At 36.7% G+C, this 24,265-nt stretch overlaps 3 protein-coding genes across 3 annotated transcripts; 2 read left to right on the forward strand and 1 right to left on the reverse strand.

Annotated features, from left to right (window-relative positions):
* Positions 1 to 1,210: 1,210 nt before the first annotated feature.
* Positions 1,211 to 11,827, forward strand: LOC110822249 (TIM-barrel signal transduction protein). The gene is made up of 12 exons (XM_022052309.2): positions 1,211 to 1,316; positions 1,436 to 1,748; positions 5,484 to 5,486; positions 7,252 to 7,366; positions 7,860 to 8,522; positions 8,715 to 8,921; positions 9,125 to 9,340; positions 9,474 to 9,696; positions 9,953 to 10,200; positions 10,503 to 10,681; positions 10,777 to 11,030; positions 11,507 to 11,827. Exons 1-12 carry the CDS (start codon positions 1,232 to 1,234, stop codon positions 11,656 to 11,658), a joined length of 2,658 nt encoding a protein of 885 aa, XP_021908001.2. The 5' UTR covers positions 1,211 to 1,231; the 3' UTR covers positions 11,659 to 11,827.
* An 885-nt stretch (positions 11,828 to 12,712) lies between these two features.
* Positions 12,713 to 16,408, reverse strand: LOC110822301 (abscisic acid 8'-hydroxylase 3-like). Its single transcript, XM_088217363.1, has 9 exons — positions 15,753 to 16,408; positions 14,992 to 15,316; positions 14,654 to 14,803; positions 14,223 to 14,474; positions 13,802 to 13,888; positions 13,569 to 13,647; positions 13,194 to 13,300; positions 12,992 to 13,110; positions 12,713 to 12,920 (listed from the first exon to the last, which is right to left on the reverse strand). Exons 1-9 carry the CDS (start codon positions 15,995 to 15,997, stop codon positions 12,815 to 12,817), a joined length of 1,470 nt encoding a protein of 489 aa, XP_088073489.1. The 5' UTR covers positions 15,998 to 16,408; the 3' UTR covers positions 12,713 to 12,814.
* A 4,571-nt stretch (positions 16,409 to 20,979) lies between these two features.
* LOC110824453 (uncharacterized) lies at positions 20,980 to 23,900 on the forward strand. The gene is made up of 2 exons (XM_088217364.1): positions 20,980 to 22,979; positions 23,295 to 23,900. Exons 1-2 carry the CDS (start codon positions 21,056 to 21,058, stop codon positions 23,801 to 23,803), a joined length of 2,433 nt encoding a protein of 810 aa, XP_088073490.1. The 5' UTR covers positions 20,980 to 21,055; the 3' UTR covers positions 23,804 to 23,900.
* Positions 23,901 to 24,265: the final 365 nt, after the last annotated feature.

Consider the following 24,265-nt stretch of genomic DNA (forward strand, 5'->3'; position numbering starts at 1 on the left):
TTTAAATTTTCTCTTGAATTAATTATCATAATATTTATTTTGTATTGAAAGCATTTAATATTTATTCATGCTATCACACATACAACCACAATTCCATTCATAGATGATTGATGAATCGAACAATAGCAACACTTAACGTCAACACTCTCGGGGAGAAAGCAAATGGTGGCTTATGGGTAAAACGGAGAGTTTCATTCGCAATGAGGAGGATAAGAGTTTCCTTTTGTTCTTGGGAATAAATGAGGGAGTTGTTCATCTTTTTTTAAAGGATCCAAGTGGATGCACATGTGACCAACATGACATTCGTATGGTTTTGGTTGGTTTATACATATCATCCATACGTAAGTTAATCAATTCTAACGACAATTGGGTAATTTAAATATTTTTTTAAAAGTTGAGAAATGTTTAACTGTATGATGGCTTACCAAGTCTAGTTTTGTACTTATTTGAATATAAATAATTAATTGAATAATTTTTTTATCAACTTAATATTTCAATTAATTACTTAATATTACTATTACTATTTGACTCTTTTTTTTTTTTTTTTTTTTTTGCCTAGATTGGTGAACTTACCGATGCGTCTTGGTTTTTTTTTATTGTTCTTTAACATGATTTTGCTAAAGCCTGGTCGGCCTCCTAAATGCAAGCAAACAATCGGATGAGTATAAATTTTGATTATTTAAATTTCATTTTATTAATAATATTTACGAAGATAATTTATAAATAATATATTATATTAGTTTTATGAATATAGTTTATTCAATTATATCATTTCCCATCATATTAGAATTAGAGTCTTGATTTTGCCATAGCTAAAAGGAATAAAAATCAAGAAATGAATTAATACTAATATTATATTTTGTTCAAATTCTGATTTAATCAAATAAGAATAAGAATATGATATAAATGTAATAAAAATTTAAAAATGTTATTATTACAAGTATTATTCCAATATCCAATTTAAATTTATATTCATAAGTTTTTATAAACAAATAAAAATATATATTTATAATTATAAAACTAATGATACCAATAAAAATTAATTTAATTATGAATCAAATAATATGCAATTTAAGGATTGAAGACAAACAAAATTGACCCAGCCATGGAAGATGAACAAACTCGGATGGGTGAGCAAACCAAAGAATCCTTTTGGACGGCAGATTCTCCTTTAAATAAACTTGTTAAATAAACTTGTAATATACACACAACACTTTCTTCTTCTTCCTCCATGGTGCAAAGGACTGTGTTGAAGGTTGATATTTCATGCTATAAATGCAAGAAGAAACTCCTCAAAGCAGTCTCTTCTCTCCAAGGTCAGTATCACAATATATATATATATATATATATATATACACGTGGGTATATACATATACATATTATTAGATCAATTCTTTTTTTTTTTTTTTAAAGAGAATAAATTAAATTGGTGCAGGTGTTGATAAAGTTGAAGTGGATGCAGCTAAGGGGACACTGACAGTGACTGGAAATGCAGACCCGTACGAGATCATCGTGCGGACGAGGAAAGTCGGTAAATTTGTGGAGGTGGTGAGCGTCGGGCCTCCTCCGCCACCGCCTAAACCGCAAGAGGCTCAGAAGAAGGCTGAAGAGAAGAAGACAGAGCAGAAACAACCCGACACAAAACCCCCCCAAATAATCCCTTATCCTCATAACTACCCAATGTGTGAGAGAGTCGCTCTCGTCCATCTGGACCGTTATGATGAACCCGGGCCGGTCTGCTCTATAATGTAAACAAATTCAAATATAGAAAAATAAAAAATTTCACCAAAATTCTTCTTCTATTTATTATATATATAATGTAATTTTGTTGTATTAATTAGAATAATTAATAAATAATCAAATTAAAACAATAAAATAATAATTAATTATTAAATTTGTTATGATAATAAAATGCCGCCTCGCCACCTCGCTTCGTTTAAAATACAGTCGTTGGAGTTCCCGGACGGGAACATTTCGTTGAATATACGCGTAATAGAAAAGAAGGAAGAGCAAATGAAAATAAGGAAAAGACTGATAGAAAAGAAGGAAGAGCAAAAGACCAGAAAAATATTTTCCTTCTTCTGAAATATTTTGCTGCTTACAGGGATACATATATTGTCACTAGTGTTGTACCGTAACAGAAGAAAATAAAACAACAGGAAAAGAAAACATTACAACAGGAAAACATGTATTGCCACTGGCATTGTACTGTGGCAGAAGAGAACAAAAAGGAAAAAACAAAAAAATGATTACAATTAAACTAATAAATTTATTAATTATTTTTAATACTCTCCCTCAAGATGGGAAGTACAAATTTATTGTACCCATCTTGCTCAACAAATTGTCGAATTGCGTAGGATGAAGGGCCTTTGTCATTAAATCTGCTAGTTGATTTCGAGTGGATATGTGCATCGTCTTCAAGGTACCATCTTGAATCTTCTCACAAACAAAGTAACAATCAAGTTCAATGTGTTTTGTTCTTTCATGATACATTGGATTTGAAGCAATGTGTAGAGCTTCTTGATTATCACAGTAAAGTAATGCAGGGCCTTGGTGTTGAACCTTTAAGTCTCGTAACAACTTCAGAATCTAAACGATTTCGCAAGTAGTGTTGGCCATGGAGCGATATTCGGCTTCAGCAGATGACCGAGAAATAACTTACCGTTTCTTTGATGTCCATGAGACTAATGAAGACCCAAGAAAAATACAATAACCAGTGAGGGATCTTCTAGTGTCAGGACATGTGCCCCAATCAGCATCAGAAAATGCCTTAATCTGAATGGCAGATGATGAAGGAAAGAAAAGACCTTGTCCAGGGGTCCTCTTGATGTACTGGAGAATCCGTAAAACGGCTTGAATATGACTGATTCTAGGAGCAGCCAGAAACTGACTCAATCTATTGACAGAGTAGCATATGTCAGGGCGAGAGATGGTTAAGTACAACAGTTTTCCAATTAGTCGCCGATAGCTGGTGATATCACTCAGAAGTTCGTCATCATCTTTAGACATCTTGATATTAGGATCCATAGGAATAGATGAGGGTTTACAACCAAGATATCCAGTCTCAGTTAACAGATCCAACACATATTTTCTTTGGCACAAGGTGATTCATGTGTCATTTCTTGCAATTTCAAATCCAAGAAAATATCAGAGAGTTCCCAAATCTTTTATTTTAAATTTTTTCTGAGTGTAGCTTTGAGCTCTTCGATAGTCTGATCGTCATTACTGGCAATAACAATGTCATCGACATACACCAACAATGCTAGGAAGGTTTTACCTTGTTGTCTGAAAAATAGAGAATGGTCACATTGTGACTGATGGAAGCCTTCTTGAAGTAATGTTTGTGAAAACTTATGAAACCACTGTCGGAAAACCTGTCTCAACCCATAGATTGACTTGTGTAGGCGGCAAACAAGTTGATGTGGAAAAGTCTCCCCCTCTCGAAGAGAATAGCCTGGAGGAATACTCATATAAACTTCTTCGTGAAGGTCACCATGTAGAAAAGCGTTGGTGACGTCCAACTGAGTCAGGCGCCAACCATGGATAGCAGTTAGTGAAAGTAAAATTTTGACAGTAACCAATTTGGCAACATGAGAGAAGGTGTCAAGAAAATCGATGCCAAATTGTTGTGTGTAGCCCTTAGTAACCAGACGGGCTTTGTATCGTTCTATGGTCCCATCAGCTTGATATTTAATTTTGTAAACCCACTTGCAATCAACAGGTTTCTTCCCAGGAGGGAGGGAAACAATGGACCAAGTGTTATTGTCCTCTAAGGCATGTAGCTCCACGTTCATAGCATTCATCCAAACATTGGACTGGTTAGCCTCATAAAAGTTGGTAGGCTCAGTGTGGGAGGAAATGGCACTGATAAAGTTGTGATATTGGGGGGTAAGTTTGGTACGAGTAAGGAACGAAGAAATGAGATAAAGTGCATGGGTATTTGTATGGTAGCAGTGATAGTCAGACAAATAAGAGGGTGGTCGTGTTATACGCAGTGGGCGAGATAAGGATGTTTGGGAGGACTCATGTTGTGAGCGAACAGGTGTATCAAGAGAACCTGAGGAGTGTGTAGATGTATGGAGAGGAACAGGTAAAACACGATCATGAAAAAAATCATTGTGAATGGGATCAGGTGATTGAGAGGAAAGAAACGGAAAGATATGTTCATGAAAAATGACGTTACGTGAGATGAAAATTTGGTTGCTCTCTATATCAAGAAGTTTATATCCTTTGTAACCCGAAGGGTAACCAAGGAAGACACACGCCCTAAAACGAGGTGAAAATTTATGGCGATGACTATCAAGAGTTGAACAGTAGCATAGACAACCAAAGGTGCGCAAGTGATCATAGGAAGGCTTTTTTTGAGTTAATAGTTCAAATGGAGTTTTATTAGATAACAAGGGGGAAGGTGTACGGTTGATTAGGTAAACAACAGTCAAGATGCAATTGCCCCAATACACAAGAGGAATATGGGATTGAAACAGTAAAGCACGTGCCACATTTAAAATGTGTTGATGTTTACGTTTGACAACAGAGTTTTCTTAGGGAGTCTCAACACAATAATGGTAAGAAACAATACCCTTTGACTTGAAAAAAGAATGAAAATTCAACTCGTGCACATTGTCAGATCGCATAGATTTAATGGAAACATTATATTGTGTAAGTAGACGAGTATAAAATTCAGGGAGAATAGTAAGAACGTCGGACTTTTGACGAATAAGATACACCCAAGTAGTTCTAGTGCAATTATCAACTATTGTGAGAAAATATTTGTACCCTTCGATAGTGGGTGGGGAGAAGGGATTCCAAATGTCAATATGGATTAGATCAAATGGATGGTCAGATAATCTATTGTTAGAAACGAAAGATAATTTACGTTGCTTAGCCAAATGACAAACTTTACAATGAGAAATATTCGAAATTTGTAAGGCTTCATTAATATACTGAAGTTTTACATAGGAAGGATGACCCAATCTAAAATGTCATAGGCTACTTTTAGAGTGAGTGGAAACATAATAAACAGTAGGAAAAGAAAAACATCTGGTGGTTAAGTAGTAGAGGTTGCCAATGCATCTACCCTTCCCAATCAACAAGTCCTGAGTGCGGTCCTGGATGACACCAGAATGAAGAGAAAAATCAATTGCGCAGTTGTGGGTGGTGGTCAACATGCTGACACTGACAAGGTTAAAAGAAAAATGAGGGACAAAGAGAACATCATGTAGAGTTAGGGTGTCGGTGAGTGGTGTACTTCCAACTTGATTGACTAACACTGAACTACCATTTGGTAAAGTGACTGGGATGGGATGTACATTTTTAAAGTGTGTGAAAAGTGTGGGTGTACAACAAATGTGATGTGTGGCTCCAGAGTCAATGATCCAGCATTCAGAGGTAAGTGTGTGTGTGAAGTTGGAAAGGCAAAAAGGTGTGTAGGATATACCTGCCGCGTGAGGATCAAGGGTGGCATGACTTGTGGAGAGAGATAGATTGTCAGGAGAGATGACAGAGTAAGGTTGGTGAAGACATGCATTTAGGTGAGCAATAATGTTCTGAATTTGCGATATGCTTAAGTCATCGACAGAAGCAGCAAAATTAGATGTCGGTAAGTAGTCGTCGACAGAGGCGGTGAAATTCTACACTGGTCTTGCGATCGGGTGAATGCCCGAGGAGGAGGAAGAAGTGTGTTCTGGGAAAGAAACTTTATGGGCCAAGGTTTGGTTGGCGGAGAAGAACCCGAGCCTAGATTGAGGGCCAGACGGGTTAAAAAAACTAGTTCCAGGAGTGGGCCAAGAGACAGCTGGTGGGTTACGGGCTTGGGCCCTCGTTTGGACTGGCCCCTCATCAAAAACAGCTGAGGCATTGCGGGTCTGTCTTTGGAAATGGACAGTTCCATCATTAAAACGCATTTTGGGATTGGGCTTAAGGCCCAGTGGGTGGCCATGCAGGCGGTAACACCTGTCCACAGTGTGGCCCACAAGCCCATAGTGTGAACAGGTGTGTCTTCTTCTTCCTTGAGTTAGGGCAACAGAGGATCCGGAACCGTGACCCGTTTCTGCGTGTGTGTCGAACCCGATTAGACGGTGTCGCTCCTCCTGCACCACCAGCGAGAAGACTTTCAGAATAGATGGAGAGCATTCCATCATCAAAATCTGGGCTCTAACAGCAGCATAGGAGGAATTTAATCTCATTAAGAAAGTCATCACAAACTCTTGTTCCTAATAATCATTCCACGCCTTCATGTTTCCGCAGTTACAGGTTGGGGCTGGTTGAAAGGTTTTGAGTTCGTCCCAGATTGTTTTCATTCGTGTGTAGTATGTGTTGATGCTGAGTGACCCTTGAGTAAGATTGTTCATGCTCTGTTTCAATTAGTAGATACATGGCGCATTGCTCTGCTGATAACGAAGCTGTAAATCGGTCCAGATGGATTGCGCACTTTCATGATATAATAAGCTGTCAGCTATCTCCTTGGTGATAGCATTCAGTAACCAAGAAACAACCATACTGTTACAACGCGACCAAGCTATAGCATGGGAGTCAGTGTTGCTCCGCTGATCGTAGGTTCCATCTATGAATCCCAATTTATTTTTGGCTGTTAGTACTATTCTGATTGCTCTCTCCCATGTGTTGTAGTTGTTGCCATTGAGAAGATTGGACACCAAAACTAAACCGGGTGGTCGACACTGTGAAGGAAGAACGGGTTTTGGAGGTCATCAAACTGATCTCTAGCCATTAGAGATCAAATGCTTCGTAGCTCAACTATTGATAGATGTTGGTTAAAGGTTCATTGCTCTGATACCATAATAGAAAAGAAGGAAGAGCAAATGAAAAGAAGAAAAGACTGATAGAAAAGAAGGAAGAGCAAAAGACCAGAAAAATATTTTCTTTCTTCTAAAATATTTTACTGTTTACAGGGATACATATATTGTCACTAGTGTTGTAACTTAACATAAGAAAACAAAACAGCAAGAAAAGAAAACATTACAGCAGGAAAACAAAACATTATAGCAGGAAAACATGTATTGCCACTGACATTGTACTGTGGCAGAAGAGAACAAAAAGAAAAAATCCAAAAACGGTTATAATTAAACTAACAAATTTATTAATTAATCTTAACAACGCGCGATAGGTTCTACCATACAGATTTGGACTTTATACCTGAAGAGCCAGTAAATTTCTTAAACCATCCAACTCAGTGAATCTCAACTCGTCCTGAAACGTAGTCTCTGAGTTTCGGGGAATGGCAGTTCAAGGTAGTACTCCTAGAGTTTTCTGTGTTGCAACGGCCGATACAAAACTCGAGGAGCTTCGGTTCCTTTCTGATTGCGTCCGATCCAACCTCACCGCTTTCTCCAATCAGTCATCTTCTAAGGTACTTTCTCTTTGTGTTCACATGTTTCTTGTACGTGAACTGCATATATGCGCATGTGTATGCAAGTCATGCCGGTTATTCTAGAAGCATGGAGTATTAGTCTACCTCAAAAATGAGATTCATTCATCTCTTTCCTTTTTTTTTTTTGTGTGGAAATACTTTGTTAATCTGAATCGTTATGGTCCAGATGTCGCTCAAGTGATTACAATGTTAACTAAATAGTTTTAATTGATTAGGTTAAAAGGGATTTTTGCAAATGAGTCGATCTCTTGTCGCAGTGCTTAATGCTATGAATTTGAATTTAGCATTTCAATTTGACAATAGACTTTATTCATAATTTTAACGCACTGAGTTTGCGATTTGGTGTTGAGATTTGTCTTGGCAGTTGGCATTCATTGTCGAGTTTGTTTGCGTTCTGCGTAATTCGACCATTCCATTAGGTTCTTCTTCCGGTATTCGGAAGTGAGGTATAATACTGTTTTTGGAAGTGCAGGTAGAAGCTGTGGTTCTCGATGTTTCTGTCAGTCATGATAAAAAGGAGATTGAGAATTTAGGGGATTTTCCTTTTGTGAGTAGAAAGGAAATTCTATCATTCTGTTCTGGATCTGTTGAACAAATGCTAGCCACTCTCCCTGATGATAGAGGAGAGGCGGTTGCTATTATGAGTCAAGCACTACAAAATTTTCTTAAAAAGGCTAATGATAAAGGTGTTCTTGCTGGAGCTATAGGTCTTGGAGGCAGTGGGGGTACGTCTTTAATATCATCTGCTTTCAGATCTCTTCCAATTGGAATGCCTAAGGTCATTGTGTCAACCGTAGCAAGCGGTCAAACTGAACCATACATTGGAACGTCGGATTTGATATTGTTTCCATCAGTTGTGGATGTCTGTGGGATTAACAGTGTTAGCAGGGTTGTGTTATCAAATGCTGGGGCTGCTTTCGCTGGAATGGTGATTGGAAGACTTGAGAGATGTAGACATGCTGATAGCCCAAGTAACAAATGTACTGTTGGTATTACGATGTTTGGGGTAACAACTCCATGTGTAAATGCTGTCAACGAAAGATTGCTCAAAGAAGGTTACGAGACACTGGTTTTCCATGCCACTGGGATAGGGGGCAGAGCCATGGAGATCCTGATTAGAGAGGGATTTATTCAGGTAAATGTTAGAAGTAAATGATTGAGACAGTCTGTAGTTTCCTTCAAAGCTTAATGTTGGTCAAGTTGGAAAGCCAGTTTATTTGGACCGCAGCTTGCTGATGGAGTTAATCTTTTGTGCTATGTTATTATGATTTTTTTTAATTATCCATGATTCTAGTCTTTCAGTGATTGGACTTTTTATTTTCTTTAGAGTGTTTTAGACATCACAACAACTGAGGTTGCTGATTATGTGGTTGGAGGTGTGATGGCTTGTGACAGTTCCCGCTTTGATATCATGATAGAGAAAAGAATACCCTTGGTTCTGAGTATAGGGGCTTTAGATATGGTGAACTTTGGAGCTAAAGATACAATACCGTCTATTTTTCAGCAACGAAAGATTCATGTACATAATGAGCAGGTGATATTTCACTCTGATTTATATACTTTGTTTACAGTATAATAGTTTCTTTTTATGTATATTTTTACTTGTGTGCTTCTATTCTCAAGGCGCTCAAAAGGTATGCCCTCCTATTGTAATTTGATTGTGATGATCACCAGCTAGGAAATTATGTCACAATATATATGACAGTTATCAGTTCCTATATTGAGTACTCATAACAGGTGTCACTCATGCGAACTACAATTGATGAAAACAAGAAATTTGCTGGATTTATAGCAGATAAGCTGAATAAATCAGCATCAAAGGTTTGTGTTTGCCTGCCACAAAAGGGTATTTCTGCTCTGGATGCACCAGGGAAGCCTTTCTATGATCCTGATGCCACTGCCGCTCTCATAAATGAAATGCAGAGGCTTATTCAGACAAATGAAGATCGGCAGGTATATTGTTGCTCATTAAGTGTTGTGTATAAATAATTTGATCTTTCCCATTGGCAGATTTCATTTTCATGTCTTAATGCATTACCTTTTTGAATTTACCTTGTATACTTGCAAAGTTTCTGTTTATTGATAGGTTAAGGTGTACCCTTATCACATCAATGACCCTGAGTTTGCAGAAGAATTGGTTAACTCATTTTTGGAGATCTGTTCAAAGAGCCCTGCAAAATCAAGTCTTCCTCATATTGGTTCTCATGAACCCAGCCAAGACTTTTGCGAGGAATCCTTATCTAACACAAGTGCAGTGAGAACTGGGCCCTTACATTACAGCCCCAGTGATTTCCCTGATGCAATGCCAGGTTGAAATAGGGATCATTTCCCATTATAAAAATTAGTGAACTATATAATTGATTTAGTTTATACAGGAAAATGTGAAGTGTATGGTAACTTTAAGAAAATAATTTTTATCTTTTCCTATTATAATAATTGTCTCATCTGGGTGTGGTTTGATTGAGGTTGAGTGCTTCCAGTTGAGCATGGTGTTGTTATCTTAATCACGTAGCTTTATGTCAGAGGGGACAAAGGCCTGATTTCCCTTTTCTTTTTTGATTATAGAAACTTTGCAAAGAACTCGAACAACATTGAAGCAACTGAAAGATCGGATAGATAAAGGATTACCCATAATAGGGGCAGGTGCAGGTACTGGAATATCTGCAAAGTTTGAGGAAGCTGGTGGTGTTGATTTGATAGTCTTGTACAATTCAGGGCGTTTCCGCATGGCAGGAAGAGGGTCCTTAGCAGGCTTATTGCCTTTTGCTGATGCGAATGCAATAGTGCTGGAAATGGCCAATGAAGTTCTGCCAGTGAGTTCCAATTACATGCATTATCTAGAACTAAAGGGAAAGGTTTCGTGATTATCTGTACTCTTAGCTCAGTTTAACTATTCTTTCATCTGACCGCTCTCTCTCCTCGAAAAGGATATAAATTAATGAGTTGATATTACTGTTTTGCTCTGTTTTTTATTACTTTCTGTTAGTTATCCTGATCTTTAGGTAACAAGGTCACTAGTCATTCACAACAGTTGTTGAGATACCCATTAATAGTCATCTGGTAGACATGGAAAGCAAGTTTCCAGCTCATTCTATGATTTATTGTTAATATCTAGGTGGTCAAAGGGGTACCGGTTCTCGCCGGAGTATGTGCAACTGATCCTTTTCGCCGTATGGACTATTTTCTTAAGCAGTTAGAGTCCATTGGATTCTGTGGGGTGCAAAATTTTCCAACTGTTGGGCTTTTTGATGGAATTTTTAGGCAAAATCTAGAGGAGACAGGAATGGGATATAGGTAGGTCTTTTTAAAAGAATACATCAAATTCTTGAGATATCTTTTTTTGCAATAAATGCGGCCCATAGCTAATGTTTTTGTTTCCTGATGGTCAGCCTGGAGGTTCGGATGATTGAAAAAGCACATAGATTGGGCTTCTTGACAACCCCATATGCTTTCAACCAAAATGAAGCTGCAGAAATGGCAAAAGCTGGTGCTGATATCATAGTTGCCCACATGGGCCTCACTGCGTCTGGGTCTATAGGTGCAAAAACATCTGTCTCTATTGAGGAAAGTGTTGTTCGTGTACAAGCTATTGCAGATGCTGCTCACAGGATAAATCCCGACGTCATTGTGCTCTGTCATGGAGGTATTTTGGAAAAGCCTTTTTGGCTATTCTAAATGAAATTTTGATAGTTCTTTGTTGGTAACAACATATATAATTGCGGGACCTGTTTTATACTATAGTATGGTTTTTCTTATACAGTCCTGTGTTGGTAACGACATATATAATTGCATTGCCTGTTTTATACTAGAATATGGTTTTTGTTGTACAATTTCAGACGAATGTGCCCTTATGAAGTCAAATCCCAGTGGTGCATAGTTACATTATTGATTTTGCAATTCGAATGACTGACTAAAGTGATCCTTTTGATTTTGCAAAATTTATTCTCAGCCTTTATATCTTTCACATTCTCAATAATTGCTATTCCATTTCTTTCTGTTACTCTAACCTTTTGTACTCACAATTGTTTTGAAGGTTGGTATTCATTTGCCAGTCTTTTGCTATTTAGATTTTTTAATCTAACATGGTCATTTCTTATATTTTATTGGCACAATTTTTAGGTCCGATATCTGGTCCTAAAGAGGCAGAGTTTATTTTTAAGAGAACTGAGGGAGTCCATGGGTTTTATGGTGCGTCAAGCATGGAGAGGTTACCAGTTGAGCAGGCTATAACAATCACAGTGCAACAATATAAATCAATCTCGCTTAAGTGAATTTCAATATGCTGTTTCATAATGAAGCTAGATGCTTTAGCACCATTTCTAAGTCTGCACCTTTCTTCTTTTGAGCCTTAAATTGTGAACAATAAAATGTTTATTTTTAAAGCTTGAGTAAAGTTCTATCACTATTTCATGTCAATAAGAATTGAGGTATTTAAGGATATATTTTGAATAAATCTTTGTTTTTATGAAAGAGAAAGAGAAAAACTTTTCAGGTTCTCTTCTTGAAAAAAATTCAGAACCTTGGCAATTTATTCTAACCTGTTACTGTGTGCAAGTTGACATCATCCATCAACTCCAAGTACAGGTCGTTTAGGCATTGGTTGATCCTCACCTGAACAATGACATTGGTTGAAGCTGTCACTTTCTAAATTGAGACAACTTAAAGCTCTTTAGTTTGAATGCAAAGTAAGGAATATCGAAATGCTTACTCAATATTTTTTCTTGCAAATCTATTCTCGATCTGTTTTAGAAGTGTCTTCCATGTGGGTCAAGCTGGCAAATGCCAAGATGGTTTCTTCGGTAGTTGCAAGGTGGGAACTTCTGAGCTCTCAGTGCCAAGATTGATGTGACTTTTGGGTGATTTCTTTCGGTTTATTGGAATGCCATTTTTCATATCAAGTTATTCAGTTAAAGAATTTATATTTACATTGTTATTGGCTCGTAGTGATGTGATTCTGTTATTTTGACATCTGGCATTTCTTTTAAAGTTCTGGGTTATCTCATAGCTCTGATTTCTATAATAAAAAAGTCGCCATTTGGCACATCCTGAGGAGCTGGGTTTCCTGGAAACATTATAATTTTGAGATTGTAGTTGGAACGGTATGAAAAGCTTATGCATTCTTTCAGGTATGGGTGCTCATATCTACAGATTACCTTCTCTTTTCCAGTGAAAAATTGTTAATGCAGTTAATGCATGATAAACTTAATGTCTCTCTCCCTCTTTTTTTTTTTTTTTTGTTTAACTTCATTTGAAGTTTAGTCATGAAACCATCCACGTGATAATGGTTCTCTTAGGAAGATAACATTATGAAGCATTACATGTTTCTTCATCAGAAGAATGTTGCTTGTGTTTCTGATATGTGCCTTTTTCTGGACTGTGACTCACTTCTGACGTGTGATAGTGACAATTGTCCTAAGCTGTACAAGTTTATTCCTCCCTGTTCAAGGCCTTTAGGGTCATAGGACAGCCACTTTTCAATCTAGGAATATGTGATTTCTTTTCTAGGCTGGGATCTGGATCATCAACTGTCCACCTATAAAACAAAAGGGAAATGAGATGTGACTGTAACATGAGAGAATTTTGATAATGAGATATATAACTTACCTGTATCTACTGGTCAGATGGTGTAGAAAGGTCAGCATTATCACTTTAGCTAGATTCATCCCTAGGCATGTCCTGGGACCTGATCCAAAAGGTATGAAACTATATGGTTTCTGTATTTCCTGGAGATACAGAAAAATCATTTATATATGATGCTTATGGTCAGTAGTGTGCAATAGTCAAGGGAGATGATAAGGAGCTGTACATTGAATCTTGAAGGGTTGAACTGCATGGGATCCTTGTGCAGAATGGGGTTGTAGTGTATGCAAGTTGCATCTATGTTTACGTACCACCCTTTTTTTATCTCAAACCCTGCACAACATGCAGAAGTATGAATAAACGCATTTCCATGAAGAAAAATTTGAAATGGAAAAGTTATACTGTCTAGGAGCTCTTTGGAGAAACATTTCCAGTAAAGGTTTGAATGGTGAAATTTTGGTACCGATCGAGTAGTAGGACATTTTTTAAGTAAACTAAAGACAGAAAATAATGTATTTTACCCGGAGAGTGGTGGAGTTTTCTCCATTGAAAACTGCATTTTCTCTTTTAAATTGGACAATGAAGATTTGCAGGAAGTTACCTTCTAGTATGCAGTTGTTAATTGCCACACGCGGGAACCATAATAAAACATTTGACATCCTCAGTGTTTCTTTGAAAACCTGGGAAATGCATGACAAAAAGGTATTAAGACTTTTTCTCCACAAAATGCATATGCTTAATGAATGTTTTATTTTTTTTTTTTGAGTCTGTACGTGAACATATCTTCTAATATCATTCTTCTGCATGGAATAGTTTTGATGAGTATTCTCTGACCTTTAATCCATAAGACATGCTGTTAAGATCTTCCAAGGTAAGTGAGCCGTCATTTGCCTTATTTTTGGCTATCAACAATTGTTCTTCCTGTAGGTCAGATGAATCTCAGTTACCTTCCTTTGGATCAAGTTCTATTCTTTAGGAAATTGAAACACAACTATAATATACTTTATGGGGAAATATTTTTATCTTATAGAAGTAGATCTGCTTGACCCAAAATGCTGAGGAAATTGTTAAGGCCTAGTGCTCTTTCTATTTTTCTGTTTTCCTTTTCGGTTTAGTGGGATGACAAGTTCAAAAATGCTTTCACAAGTTCATAGATGACACAGGATTTAGATAATCTTCTTAGACATATTTCTGAAAACTCCTTAATTTAGAGTAGTGATCAATCACAGTGCAGAATGAGTCTGTAAAAACTCACCCTGAGCCTGTCCTGGGCTTCCTCATTTTCATCCAGGAACTTGACACTCCACATCATTGCAGCTGCAGTGGTTATTTGTCCTGCAATTATTAATGTCAACAAGTTGTCAATGATTTCCGAGTCATCAAGTTTTTCAGTGGATGGATATGAGTCCCTTTGTAGAATGGATTGCAAGACGTCTTGATGGAATTCTATTCCCCTTCGTCTTCTAGCAATCATTTCACTGATGGATTTTATGAGTCTTCTACGTGCCTGTTTCAGGAAATCCTTTAGTATGGACAGTTTTATCTATGATTTAGAACCAAATTCTTTCCTTCCATTTCCTTTAACATGGAAAATAAAAAAAGCAACGCGTTGCACTATAATTTCAGTGGAGGGTACTCAGCTTTCTGGCTCTCTAATGCCTGTTCGTGCATATCTGTTTGTCTTACCTTGATGCCTTTGTAGTATCTAGTGCCTGGAATCATTACAGGAATTGATAACATGGCATGTGAAACATCTGCACAATCTTTTTCAAGTTGCCGTAACCAGGAATCCTCAGTAACGCTCATCAGCATGTCACACATGGCATCGAAAATCACCTGTTAGATAATATTAACGAAGAGGTTAGTTAGTAAACTGCGTGTAACTAAAACATTTTTGCCTTCACTTCTTCTAATCATTCAAAGTTGCTAATCTTGGAATAAAAAAGTCTATGTTGGGTGTTGACCTTTTATAAGTTACATCCTAATAAGAACAACATCGTCAGGATGCTCTGTGGAGTTTTTACCTTCATGCTGAACTCAAGGACCGAAAAGCTTTTCCCGTTTTCTTCTACTTTCTTCAGCCTTTGGCAGAGCATTGTGTCAAATTTCTTAAGAAAGTTTGATAAAGAATATATGGAGAAAGGTTCAGATAGCAGATGCCTGATCCTTTTGTGGCTTTCATGTGGTACACATAGCAAGCTCTTCTTTCCGACAACATCTGCCATTGATTTCACATATCCTTTGTTGAAGTGCACAAAATCATTAGCGAAAATTATTTTTGCACCTTCTGTGTTTGGGACAAACACATGGATCTTACCAAATATCCTCGTCTTGAACCAGTTCCCATGCCTGCTTTAATGACAGTCATCAATCTTACATGCTCTTGATCATTTCTTGGTGACAATGATATTTACATTACATATACATTTCTTTCTATGATATTTTTTTTCTTTAGGGGCTTGGGAGGAGAGGAGGGAAGGAGGTGAGGTGACCAAAATTAATCTGAGGTATAGCATTCAAATTCTATTGAAAGAACATAATTAATCAGATCAAACAAGAAAAATGCTAATTAATTTAGTACTTTTATATGATTCGCTTGACACCTTTGTGGTGCACAAGTGACTCAAGCTTGCTCTACAACTAATTTGATTAGCTTCTTTCTAGAATTCCAATATTGTTCTAGAATTAAAACAGGCAAAGTATGGTCACTTGATCTTAAATACATTCGGAATTAGGTAGGTGATGGAAGCTACTAAGTTTGACTAAGTACAAAACAATTACTTACCACTGCCGTCGGAGTCTAACAAATTCATAGCATCCCGTTGTGCTGTTAGTAGCTGAAAGAAAAGCAAAGGTCTCACCTAGCAAAGGTAATCCAAGCCGACCAGGAATGCCGCCTTTCCTAGTTTTGATCTTTGTCCAAGCTTTTGATAATAGAATTGTTACACCAATTGAAAGCATTGCAACTGTGATCATGTCAAGGTACCTAAACTCTATGATGTATAGATTTTCCTTTGACAGATTCAACATCTTCACTTTTCTTGATAAGGAGAAATAACTCAAGGGCTATGAATAAGGATTTAGTTGGTACATTTTATATGCACGGAGTATTATTTCTGGATACAAGAGATTTAAAGTTGGATATTTTTGGCTTATGATAGAAATGATATTTTTTTTTCTATTTCGTTACGAAAAAACGTTCTTATAATCTCTTTGAACTGAGCTAAAATTGAGATAAGTTTAAAGGATTGATTAAAGAATTTAGCTAGTTGATTATGATGATTTTCAATTATAATTATTACTATTGTTTTATATATATATATATAATCATGATTCGGACTTGAAATTCAAAGTAGGCCAAGCTAGATTGATGCTTTTAGTGTAGTGACGGCAAGATGCCTGCCACGGTAGACGTTATAATGCCTGTTTATGTAGAAAGACAAATCTTTATGTTGCGCCATTATATATTGTGAATGGTGACCCAACTATTGAAGCTGTGTTAACTTTTGAGTGGCAAACTCTTGCTTTTTTGGGAAAGGTGGAGAATATTGATGGGACGAAAGTGGCAACGTTTGTTCGAATGGAGTGGAACCAGCTCACCTGAAATGTTTCTGGGATTTCAATTTAGTACTTTGTTGGTGATAGGAAACAATGAAATGAAGTTGAGTGCTACCTGCTGTAGCAGCATGTTGCAAATACACAAGGTGACAGTCCATCGTGCCTCGGGAGGGGGGGAGGGGAGGGGAGGGGAGGGGATGGTCGTATGATTCCACTTAAAATAACAATCATATTGTGAGTAATATTTGGCAATGATCAGTTTGCGATATCCACTAATATCATTAGAGAATTAATATTACTTTATTGTCATATGATACCATTTTCCTCAAATTCATATTTAATTAAAAATTACTAATTCATAAAGAGACTTTCAAGTACGTTTTTGAATTTATGAGCAAGTGTAGATTAGATTTATTAGCTTTAACCAAAAGATGATGAATATGATTACGGAATTAAAAGATATATATTCAGTTTTAGATATCCGTAGTTGCTAATACTATTCTAATAATATATTTATTTATTGTTTATTTTATTTTTATCATTTTTTTATAATTTAGAAATTAAAAAATACATTCAGTATCAGAAATCAATACTTTGTTGCTATTACTTTAATAATATATTTGTTTATCTTCTTACATCTTAATTGTTTGATATTCCAATGAATTCTACTTAATATCTTCAAGTTTATAGTGATTAATTTGTACCCTCCTTTGTAAATAGACAGTCAATTTAGTATGAAGTGAATTAAATTTAAAATGTTACTTTTGTTTAAAACTTTTATCCAATTTATATCATATTTTCGTTTTTATTCAGCTAAGCTAAGAATTAAAAAATGCGACTTAATTATTTGAAGATCAGTATATTTTTCAAAAATTCTTTTGTCTAAATTTCTGGATCTGGGGGACAAAAAAAAAAAAATTCATTCAATTCCAGCCGTATATGCATATTAATTAAATGAACTTGCTGCTCTTTTAAAAAGATAATTTAATGTAAGTTGATGTTTATCAAATTTAATATTATTAAATCTATTTTAACCTATGCTTACATGTAAAAATAGAAGATAAATTAAAAATTTTGTTCCTGTGAATCTACTGCAAGATATTAATTCAAATCTGACAATGCAGTGGTATCATGATAATGTAATTAGAAATTACACATTATTCTAATGCTATTAATTACAGTGATTTATGGTTGATTTTGTAACACCCAACTTTTCTTTTTTTTTTTTTAAATTAAGTATCATTATTTTTATATAAATATAATTATTATTTATATGATTTTAATTTAAATTATTAAATTTTAATTTAATTTAATGAAAATAATAATAATAAATAGGATAAAAATTGGTTAAAAATTTAATTGAAAATAATTTTGGAGAAAATTGGTGAAAATTTAGATTCTGAAAGTATTTTTGAAAGGAAAATCATAAATTGGAAGTCAAAACGCAATTTAAAAAAATTACGCCACATCAGCTGCCTGGTCAACAGCCTCGACCAACCAGGACGCGCTAGGTGACAGAGGCGCTGACGCGGGAGGCCACGCGGGAGAAGCCACGTGGGCGATCCGCGTGCGCGCGATCAAATGGCTGAGATCCGTTCCCGCGCGCATGGACAGCCCAGATTGCATCGCGCACGGACGGCCCAGATTGTATCGCGCACGGACGGCCCAGACTGAATCGCGATGAATGACCCCAGATTCACTCCCTATTTAATCGCGATCGGACGGTTCAGATTAAAAGCGATGGACGACCCAGATCAAAAGCGAATGGGTATAAATAACCCCATCCGCACCCAAACCCTAACCCTAGCCGCCAGAGTCCCTCGTCGGAGAAGACAGGCCAGCCGTCGGGGAGCTGACTGCCGCCACCCGTCGCGATACCGGAGCAATTTTCGACCACCAAACGAGATAAAATTTCTCCTCTTGCACGAAATTCAATTTTAAACGCACTCATGACTAAATTTGAGTGAAAGAACCGGCCGATTGGCTGAAGAATACCGCTGAAGCTCAGCGGCGGGATGTTTCAAAAAACGCCTCCGATGAGGACTTTTTCGATTCCCGTTCGATGTGATTTTTCTACCGTTGTGACCACCGTTTCCTTCTCTACAGGTTAACCGAAGCAAAAACTCAACCGCAACGTGAGCTAGAGGAGCCGCTGCATCGGAGAGCCCCACCACCGGTGAGTTTCAATTTTCTATATTTTTTCGATCCACCGAGGGCCCTAAGTGTATTTTGTCGCAGGAACCGGTGCAAGTTCGGCTGAATTCGGCCGAAATCAGCCAACCCGAGGCAGATCTCCGCTGCGAGTGGTGGCACCGTCGCCGGAGCACGGCAGAGCCGCCATGCCGGAATTCCGAAATTGCCCTAGTGGACCTTGGGTCTTATTTTTGGGTTTATTTGGGACACTTGTAGGTACCATAAGTGCGTTTCAGTTCCTGAAGGAAAATTCAGGAAACCCAGGAACCGCCCATAGGCACAGTAACCATCTAGTTTTCGGCGTCGAATCAAGTAAGGACCTCTCACTCTATTTCCTATCATAAATGTGAAGTTTGAATAAATAAGAATACGGTCTTTTGCACAAGTTAGATAAATATGCATAATTAATAACAGATTGCTAATGAAGCCCGAATCGGACATTGTTCTCTGTTGATTTCTGTTGATTTATTTTATAGTTTAAAGGCATGATAATATCTAGTTTAGGGTTTAAATGCATGTATTATTGTCTTATTTGACTACTGTTTGATTTTGAGCATATAAGATATGATTGCATTGTTGAATGCATGTTACTTGTTTATGTCTTTGTGTTTAATTTGGTAACGAAGACTAAGGATAAACAGGAAATGGATGTGATCTAATAAACATATAAGGTAACAGTCTCACTAGATATCCTGAAAGATGGTGGACGGACCGGATTCATAGGGAACCCTACCGTGAATGTTGTCTCATACCGGATGGGGTATGGGGACGGCCCGCTTCACCCTCATACCGGAGGGGGTATTGAGATTTAATATCTTGATGCTCATACCGGACGAGATATGGGGACAGCCTTGGAATTTAAATTGTTAATGGAAATGGTTCACATATAGCGGGGACACCCATATGGATCCCTATAGATAATAGTAGGCTGATAAAAAAAATGGCAATTGTTGTTTGATGATTTGAATATAAAAGTATAATATGTGTTATGTTGCAGATTATATATGAAATCATGATATTTATAATGTTATTGTTTTCATAAATTATTTTTATAAATCTCACTGCGGTAAGTGGACGGTAAATGATTTTATTATTGATAAATGAATTTGTTTAAAATTTGTGCTCCATTGATTGTTTTTGGTTTTCTACCAACTTTTACTTCTGTGACGGTGATGTATTGTGATGTCCTTACTGGATTAGTATAGTTCACTCCTTATTTAATCATTTCATATCAGGAGGACTCATTCTCCGAACCCGATCCGCAAGAAGGCTACGAGTAAACCCTAGATAATTTATAGTTTCCTTTATTCTTTTCATTTTTCGTATTTCTTTCAAAAAAATTTGTTCCGTGATATTTGTTACTACTTTTGAGTTATCGTGTAAAAGATGTTAACTTTAACTTTTATTTCGTTTTCGCACTTAAATTATTATATGCATTTCTTTTTAAATTTCTAGAGTTTTTACGGATTTGATTGGACTAATAAAATGAAGTATCGGGCTTTGTTTAACAAAAAACCCAATTGATAATAATATATTGATCAGTATCATTTATATGATAAATAATTTTAGAGGTTTCAATTGTGATTAAGTCAGGACAGAATAATATAATTAATACTTATTGACAGAAATAAAATGAGTATTCGAGGCATTCAATTTTGGGTATGGTTGTTTTTCTTTGATACAAAAAAGCTCTAGGGCCGGAACGATGCTGGGCTCCAGGAGGGAGAGAACACTATTACGTTTGTGTTCTTATTTTCTAATTTATATATATAGATATATTTGGTTACAGAGATTCTCTGTTTACTTTCATACACTAAGTTTGTTTATTAATCCCCTTACCGCACCATTACATGATCTTTTTAGATGTTTACTCGTGTATTATATTATGTATATTGTTGCTTACATCTATATATAGCACCACCTCAAGGACAACGCCATGCATCGTGTACGTGTGGTAATTAATATAAAATGATAATAGTCTTACCATGATTCTAGTGCAATAAAACTGAGAGGATATATTACAGACAAACAACCACACATATACATATATATGTGTCATGATGCACCTACAGAATCGTCCAACAGACAATTCTGTGATTTCCCTTGAAAAATTTTCTTGACTGGTAAAAGATTAAGCAGCTCTTTGGGACAGCATGTGCCACCTCTATCTCTTATTATATCAGAATGCAAATAAGGTAAATTCCTCGCAACAGAAGAGCTCCTAAAATAGAAGACTTCTGCAATTAAACATTATTCTACAGTTCATCCAAATTCCGTTCTCAAAATAAAAGATTTCCTTTACTCCTATCTTGAATCAAATTACCAGAAATTTTTCCCATGGAGTCCATCCATCTCAACTCAGGAAGGGATGGACTTCCATCTGATCATGACGACCACATTGTCCATGTAAGGGAAGCTCTCATGTCACGAAAAGGTGGTGGAATGCCCACTCTGCGGACAGGACATTTCCTAAATTACACCATTACCTCCATTGATGATCCAGTTTCCGAGCTCCCTCTACACACATTCTCTTCATCCGATCAGACTAGGAAATGGACCGAGAAGGTCTCCTTCTGCGGATGGAGGTCTCCGTCCCCAACATGGATACAATGGGTGGATTCCATGGCTGAAATTCACAAGTCTGTTTGGAGGAGAGCCGGTATCTACGAAGCAATCTTGGCTTCCAAGTATCAGATTAAGAAACATGAAGATTTAATTTTCAGTCTTGTGGAGAAATGGTCTGCGATAACTAACACATTTATTTTTCCATGGGGTGAAGCCAGCATCACCCTGGAGGATATGATCTTTTCCGGGGGATTCTCTGCTGTTGGGAATAGTATTCTGAATCCCCTCAGGGGAGATGAACTGAAAGGAACGGAGGAACAGCTTCGAAAAGCTAGGAAAGAAATTGCCAACACCACCAACACGAAAAAGCCAGGCCAGGATGCCTGGATGAAGGAATTCATGAACTCCGGATCTAAACTCGAGCACGAAGCCTTCCTCATTGTATGGTTGTCAAGATTCGTTTTTCCAACTAAGCATGAAATTATTCGCAAAAATGTTTTTCCTACCGCAATTCAGCTAGCGAGAGGCATTCGAATTGCACTAGCACCAGCAGTCCTTGCCAGTATTTACAGAGATCTAGGCCTCCTGAAAGAGAGAATTGTTAATTCCAGCAAACCTGGTAGTTCTGAGGATGAAAACTTGATGATTTTATCACCATTTCAGTGTGTACAGATTTGGGCTTGGGAGAGAATTATTGAGTTGCAGCCATTGCCTAATTCATTAAAGCCTGGAGAACCAAGATTAGCTCAATGGCACCAGAAAGGTTTAGCACCTGGATTGGATGATATCAGATCAGTCCTGGACTCTGCCAGAGAAAATTTTCGCTGGCGACCTTACACAAAACCTCTAAAAAATTTGAGTCTGCCTAAATTTTATGTCGAAAAAGACTCATGGGTATCAATTGATCCGTCTTCAGACAGGGGTGTTGTGTCACTTGCTAGGTGCCTGAGAGTCTCCAGGCTCATCGGATTTGGATGTCTGCAACCTTATTTTCCACACCGTGTATCATTACAATTTGGATATGATCAGGATCTTCCTGGAATTGTTCCTGAATCAATTCAGACTCCAGAAACAGCCTGGAAAGATTATGCCAAGCCAATTACAGTTGGATTCTTGTATGTCCCATCTCGATATTCCGAAGCAGATTTTACAGTCAGATACCTCAAGTGGTGGAGGCAATCAGTCTTGACTCTCCAAGCTGAAAACAAGCAGGATTCTCAGCAGCAATCTACAAGAACCAAAACTAGCAAGGCGGTTAAATTTGCACCAACCAAAAAGGATCCCAGAAATCGATCCAGACCAATCAAGGGATATCAAGAAACCAGCGAAGGTAAATTAAATAGAGCTGCCAAATCTTTGTCCAGTTCTAGAACAATGACAAAGAGGACAAGAGCAGGACATGATCAAAATGGCAGTCCTGCAAGTCCTAGTTCTTCCGAAGGCGAATCAAAACAGTTAAAGGAAATGCTGGCAGAGACAAATCCGATCCAAGGAATATTACTCCGAGCAAAGGGAGAAAGGACTTCCAGGGGTTATAAAATGATATCAAAGAGTTCAGATAGAACAAAGGATGGTACAGGACACAAGAGTAACAAAACACATATGAAAAGTTCAAGAGAAACGAAGAGTTATCCTGATTTGCCTGAGAAGATCCTAAAAGTCCAGTCCCAGACTCTAAAAGGAGAGAAGATGAATGGTATTTACTTTTCACTTCCTGCTTGATTTTCTCGAAAAATTATTACGTTTCTGTAGAACACAAATGAAGAAGACGACATGAAAAATGTTTATTATAGAAAAATTTCTGACAAAATTTTAAAATGAAATATTTTATATTTATAAGTTCTTCTAACTCATTTGAACTATAAAAATAAAATTATTCGATTTAAAATAATAAAAAAAAGTTCATAATGCATTATCTCTTCTAAAACACATGTAAATTATTGAATTTTTTCATTTACTTCTTAATTTCAAAGCGGAAAAAAGAAGTTGACAATGCATTTTTCTTCTCCAGATTCCTTGGCTGGAAATTCAGAAGCATTACCTAGCAAACTGGAGAAAAGATGGAAAGGTAACGACATCCCAACAATTTTATCCCCTGAAATGAGCAATGCTGCTCCTGTTAATCTTGATCCTCCTCCGGAAAATTTGGCCAAGCAATTCCGCACCGAAAAGGACTCATCGAATAACAAGCATCATGGTCTTAAAGATGGTAAAATGGAGATGGAAGAATTTCAAAGAACGAGTCGAAATAGGACAGCTGAGAGTTCATCAGAGAGATATGAAATTCAAGATAGCACTGGAAGTAGTGTAACTGACATCGAGGCAATGGCAAGGTTAATAACAAATCTGAGATCAATTCAGGAATCACCAAATTCTGGCGAACTTGAAAATGAACAAGAAGGAGGAGGTAAGAAAATCATGTATCAGATTCCAAAATCACAGTATGAAGAATTAGTTCAGGGATTTCAGAAGGTGCTAACAGAGTTACAGACAATAAAATCTGCTCTCAATATTAACTGATGAGAATTAAATTTAATGGGAATTATGGTGTATTACCAGGTTTACATTGTTCTGTTTCTGGTCAATGAAATAAATTTTGGTTGAGAATGTGAATTTTTTTCATTAGTAAAATTATAATTTTTTTTTTTTTTTTTATCAATCAAATATTATATTTTTTATTTTAAATTAAATAATTTAATTTTTTAAAATCATAGTAATTCACCGTGATTCCATCAATAACAATTAAACCCTATTGCACTTGAAGTAAAAGAAATGATGAAATGAAATTATTTCTATTTTTTTTATACAAGCAGTTTCATGTTATATATATATATATATATATTTAAAAAAAGATTTTTCTTTGATTTTTCGTGCGCTTCAAGTTATAGACTTGTCAAAGTCATCAAGAACGTTAGCATGTATATGTGTGTGTGTATATATATATACATGTAAATATATGCATATATACATATCTAAATTTAC

This window comes from Carica papaya, chromosome 4, assembly GCF_054855325.1.
Source record: "Carica papaya isolate Zhongbai chromosome 4, ASM5485532v1, whole genome shotgun sequence".
NCBI lineage: Eukaryota > Viridiplantae > Streptophyta > Magnoliopsida > Brassicales > Caricaceae > Carica > Carica papaya.

Excerpts from the sequence above, each read along its gene's own strand:
- LOC110822249 (XM_022052309.2), top strand. The coding sequence starts at position 1,232 with ATGGTGCAAAGGACTGTGTTGAAGGTTGATATTTCATGCTATAAATGC. Across the intron at positions 1,317-1,435 it reads AGCAGTCTCTTCTCTCCAAG|GTGTTGATAAAGTTGAAGTG; the intron begins GTCAGTATCACA and ends AAATTGGTGCAG. Across the intron at positions 11,031-11,506 it reads CATTGTGCTCTGTCATGGAG|GTCCGATATCTGGTCCTAAA; the intron begins GTATTTTGGAAA and ends CACAATTTTTAG.
- LOC110822301 (XM_088217363.1), bottom strand. The coding sequence starts at position 15,997 with ATGTTGAATCTGTCAAAGGAAAATCTATACATCATAGAGTTTAGGTAC. Across the intron at positions 14,475-14,653 it reads GATACTACAAAGGCATCAAG|GCACGTAGAAGACTCATAAA; the intron begins GTAAGACAAACA and ends TTCCTGAAACAG. Across the intron at positions 13,648-13,801 it reads GCATGTCTTATGGATTAAAG|GTTTTCAAAGAAACACTGAG; the intron begins GTCAGAGAATAC and ends TGCATTTCCCAG.
- LOC110824453 (XM_088217364.1), top strand. The coding sequence starts at position 21,056 with ATGGAGTCCATCCATCTCAACTCAGGAAGGGATGGACTTCCATCTGAT. Across the intron at positions 22,980-23,294 it reads AAAAGGAGAGAAGATGAATG|ATTCCTTGGCTGGAAATTCA; the intron begins GTATTTACTTTT and ends TTTCTTCTCCAG.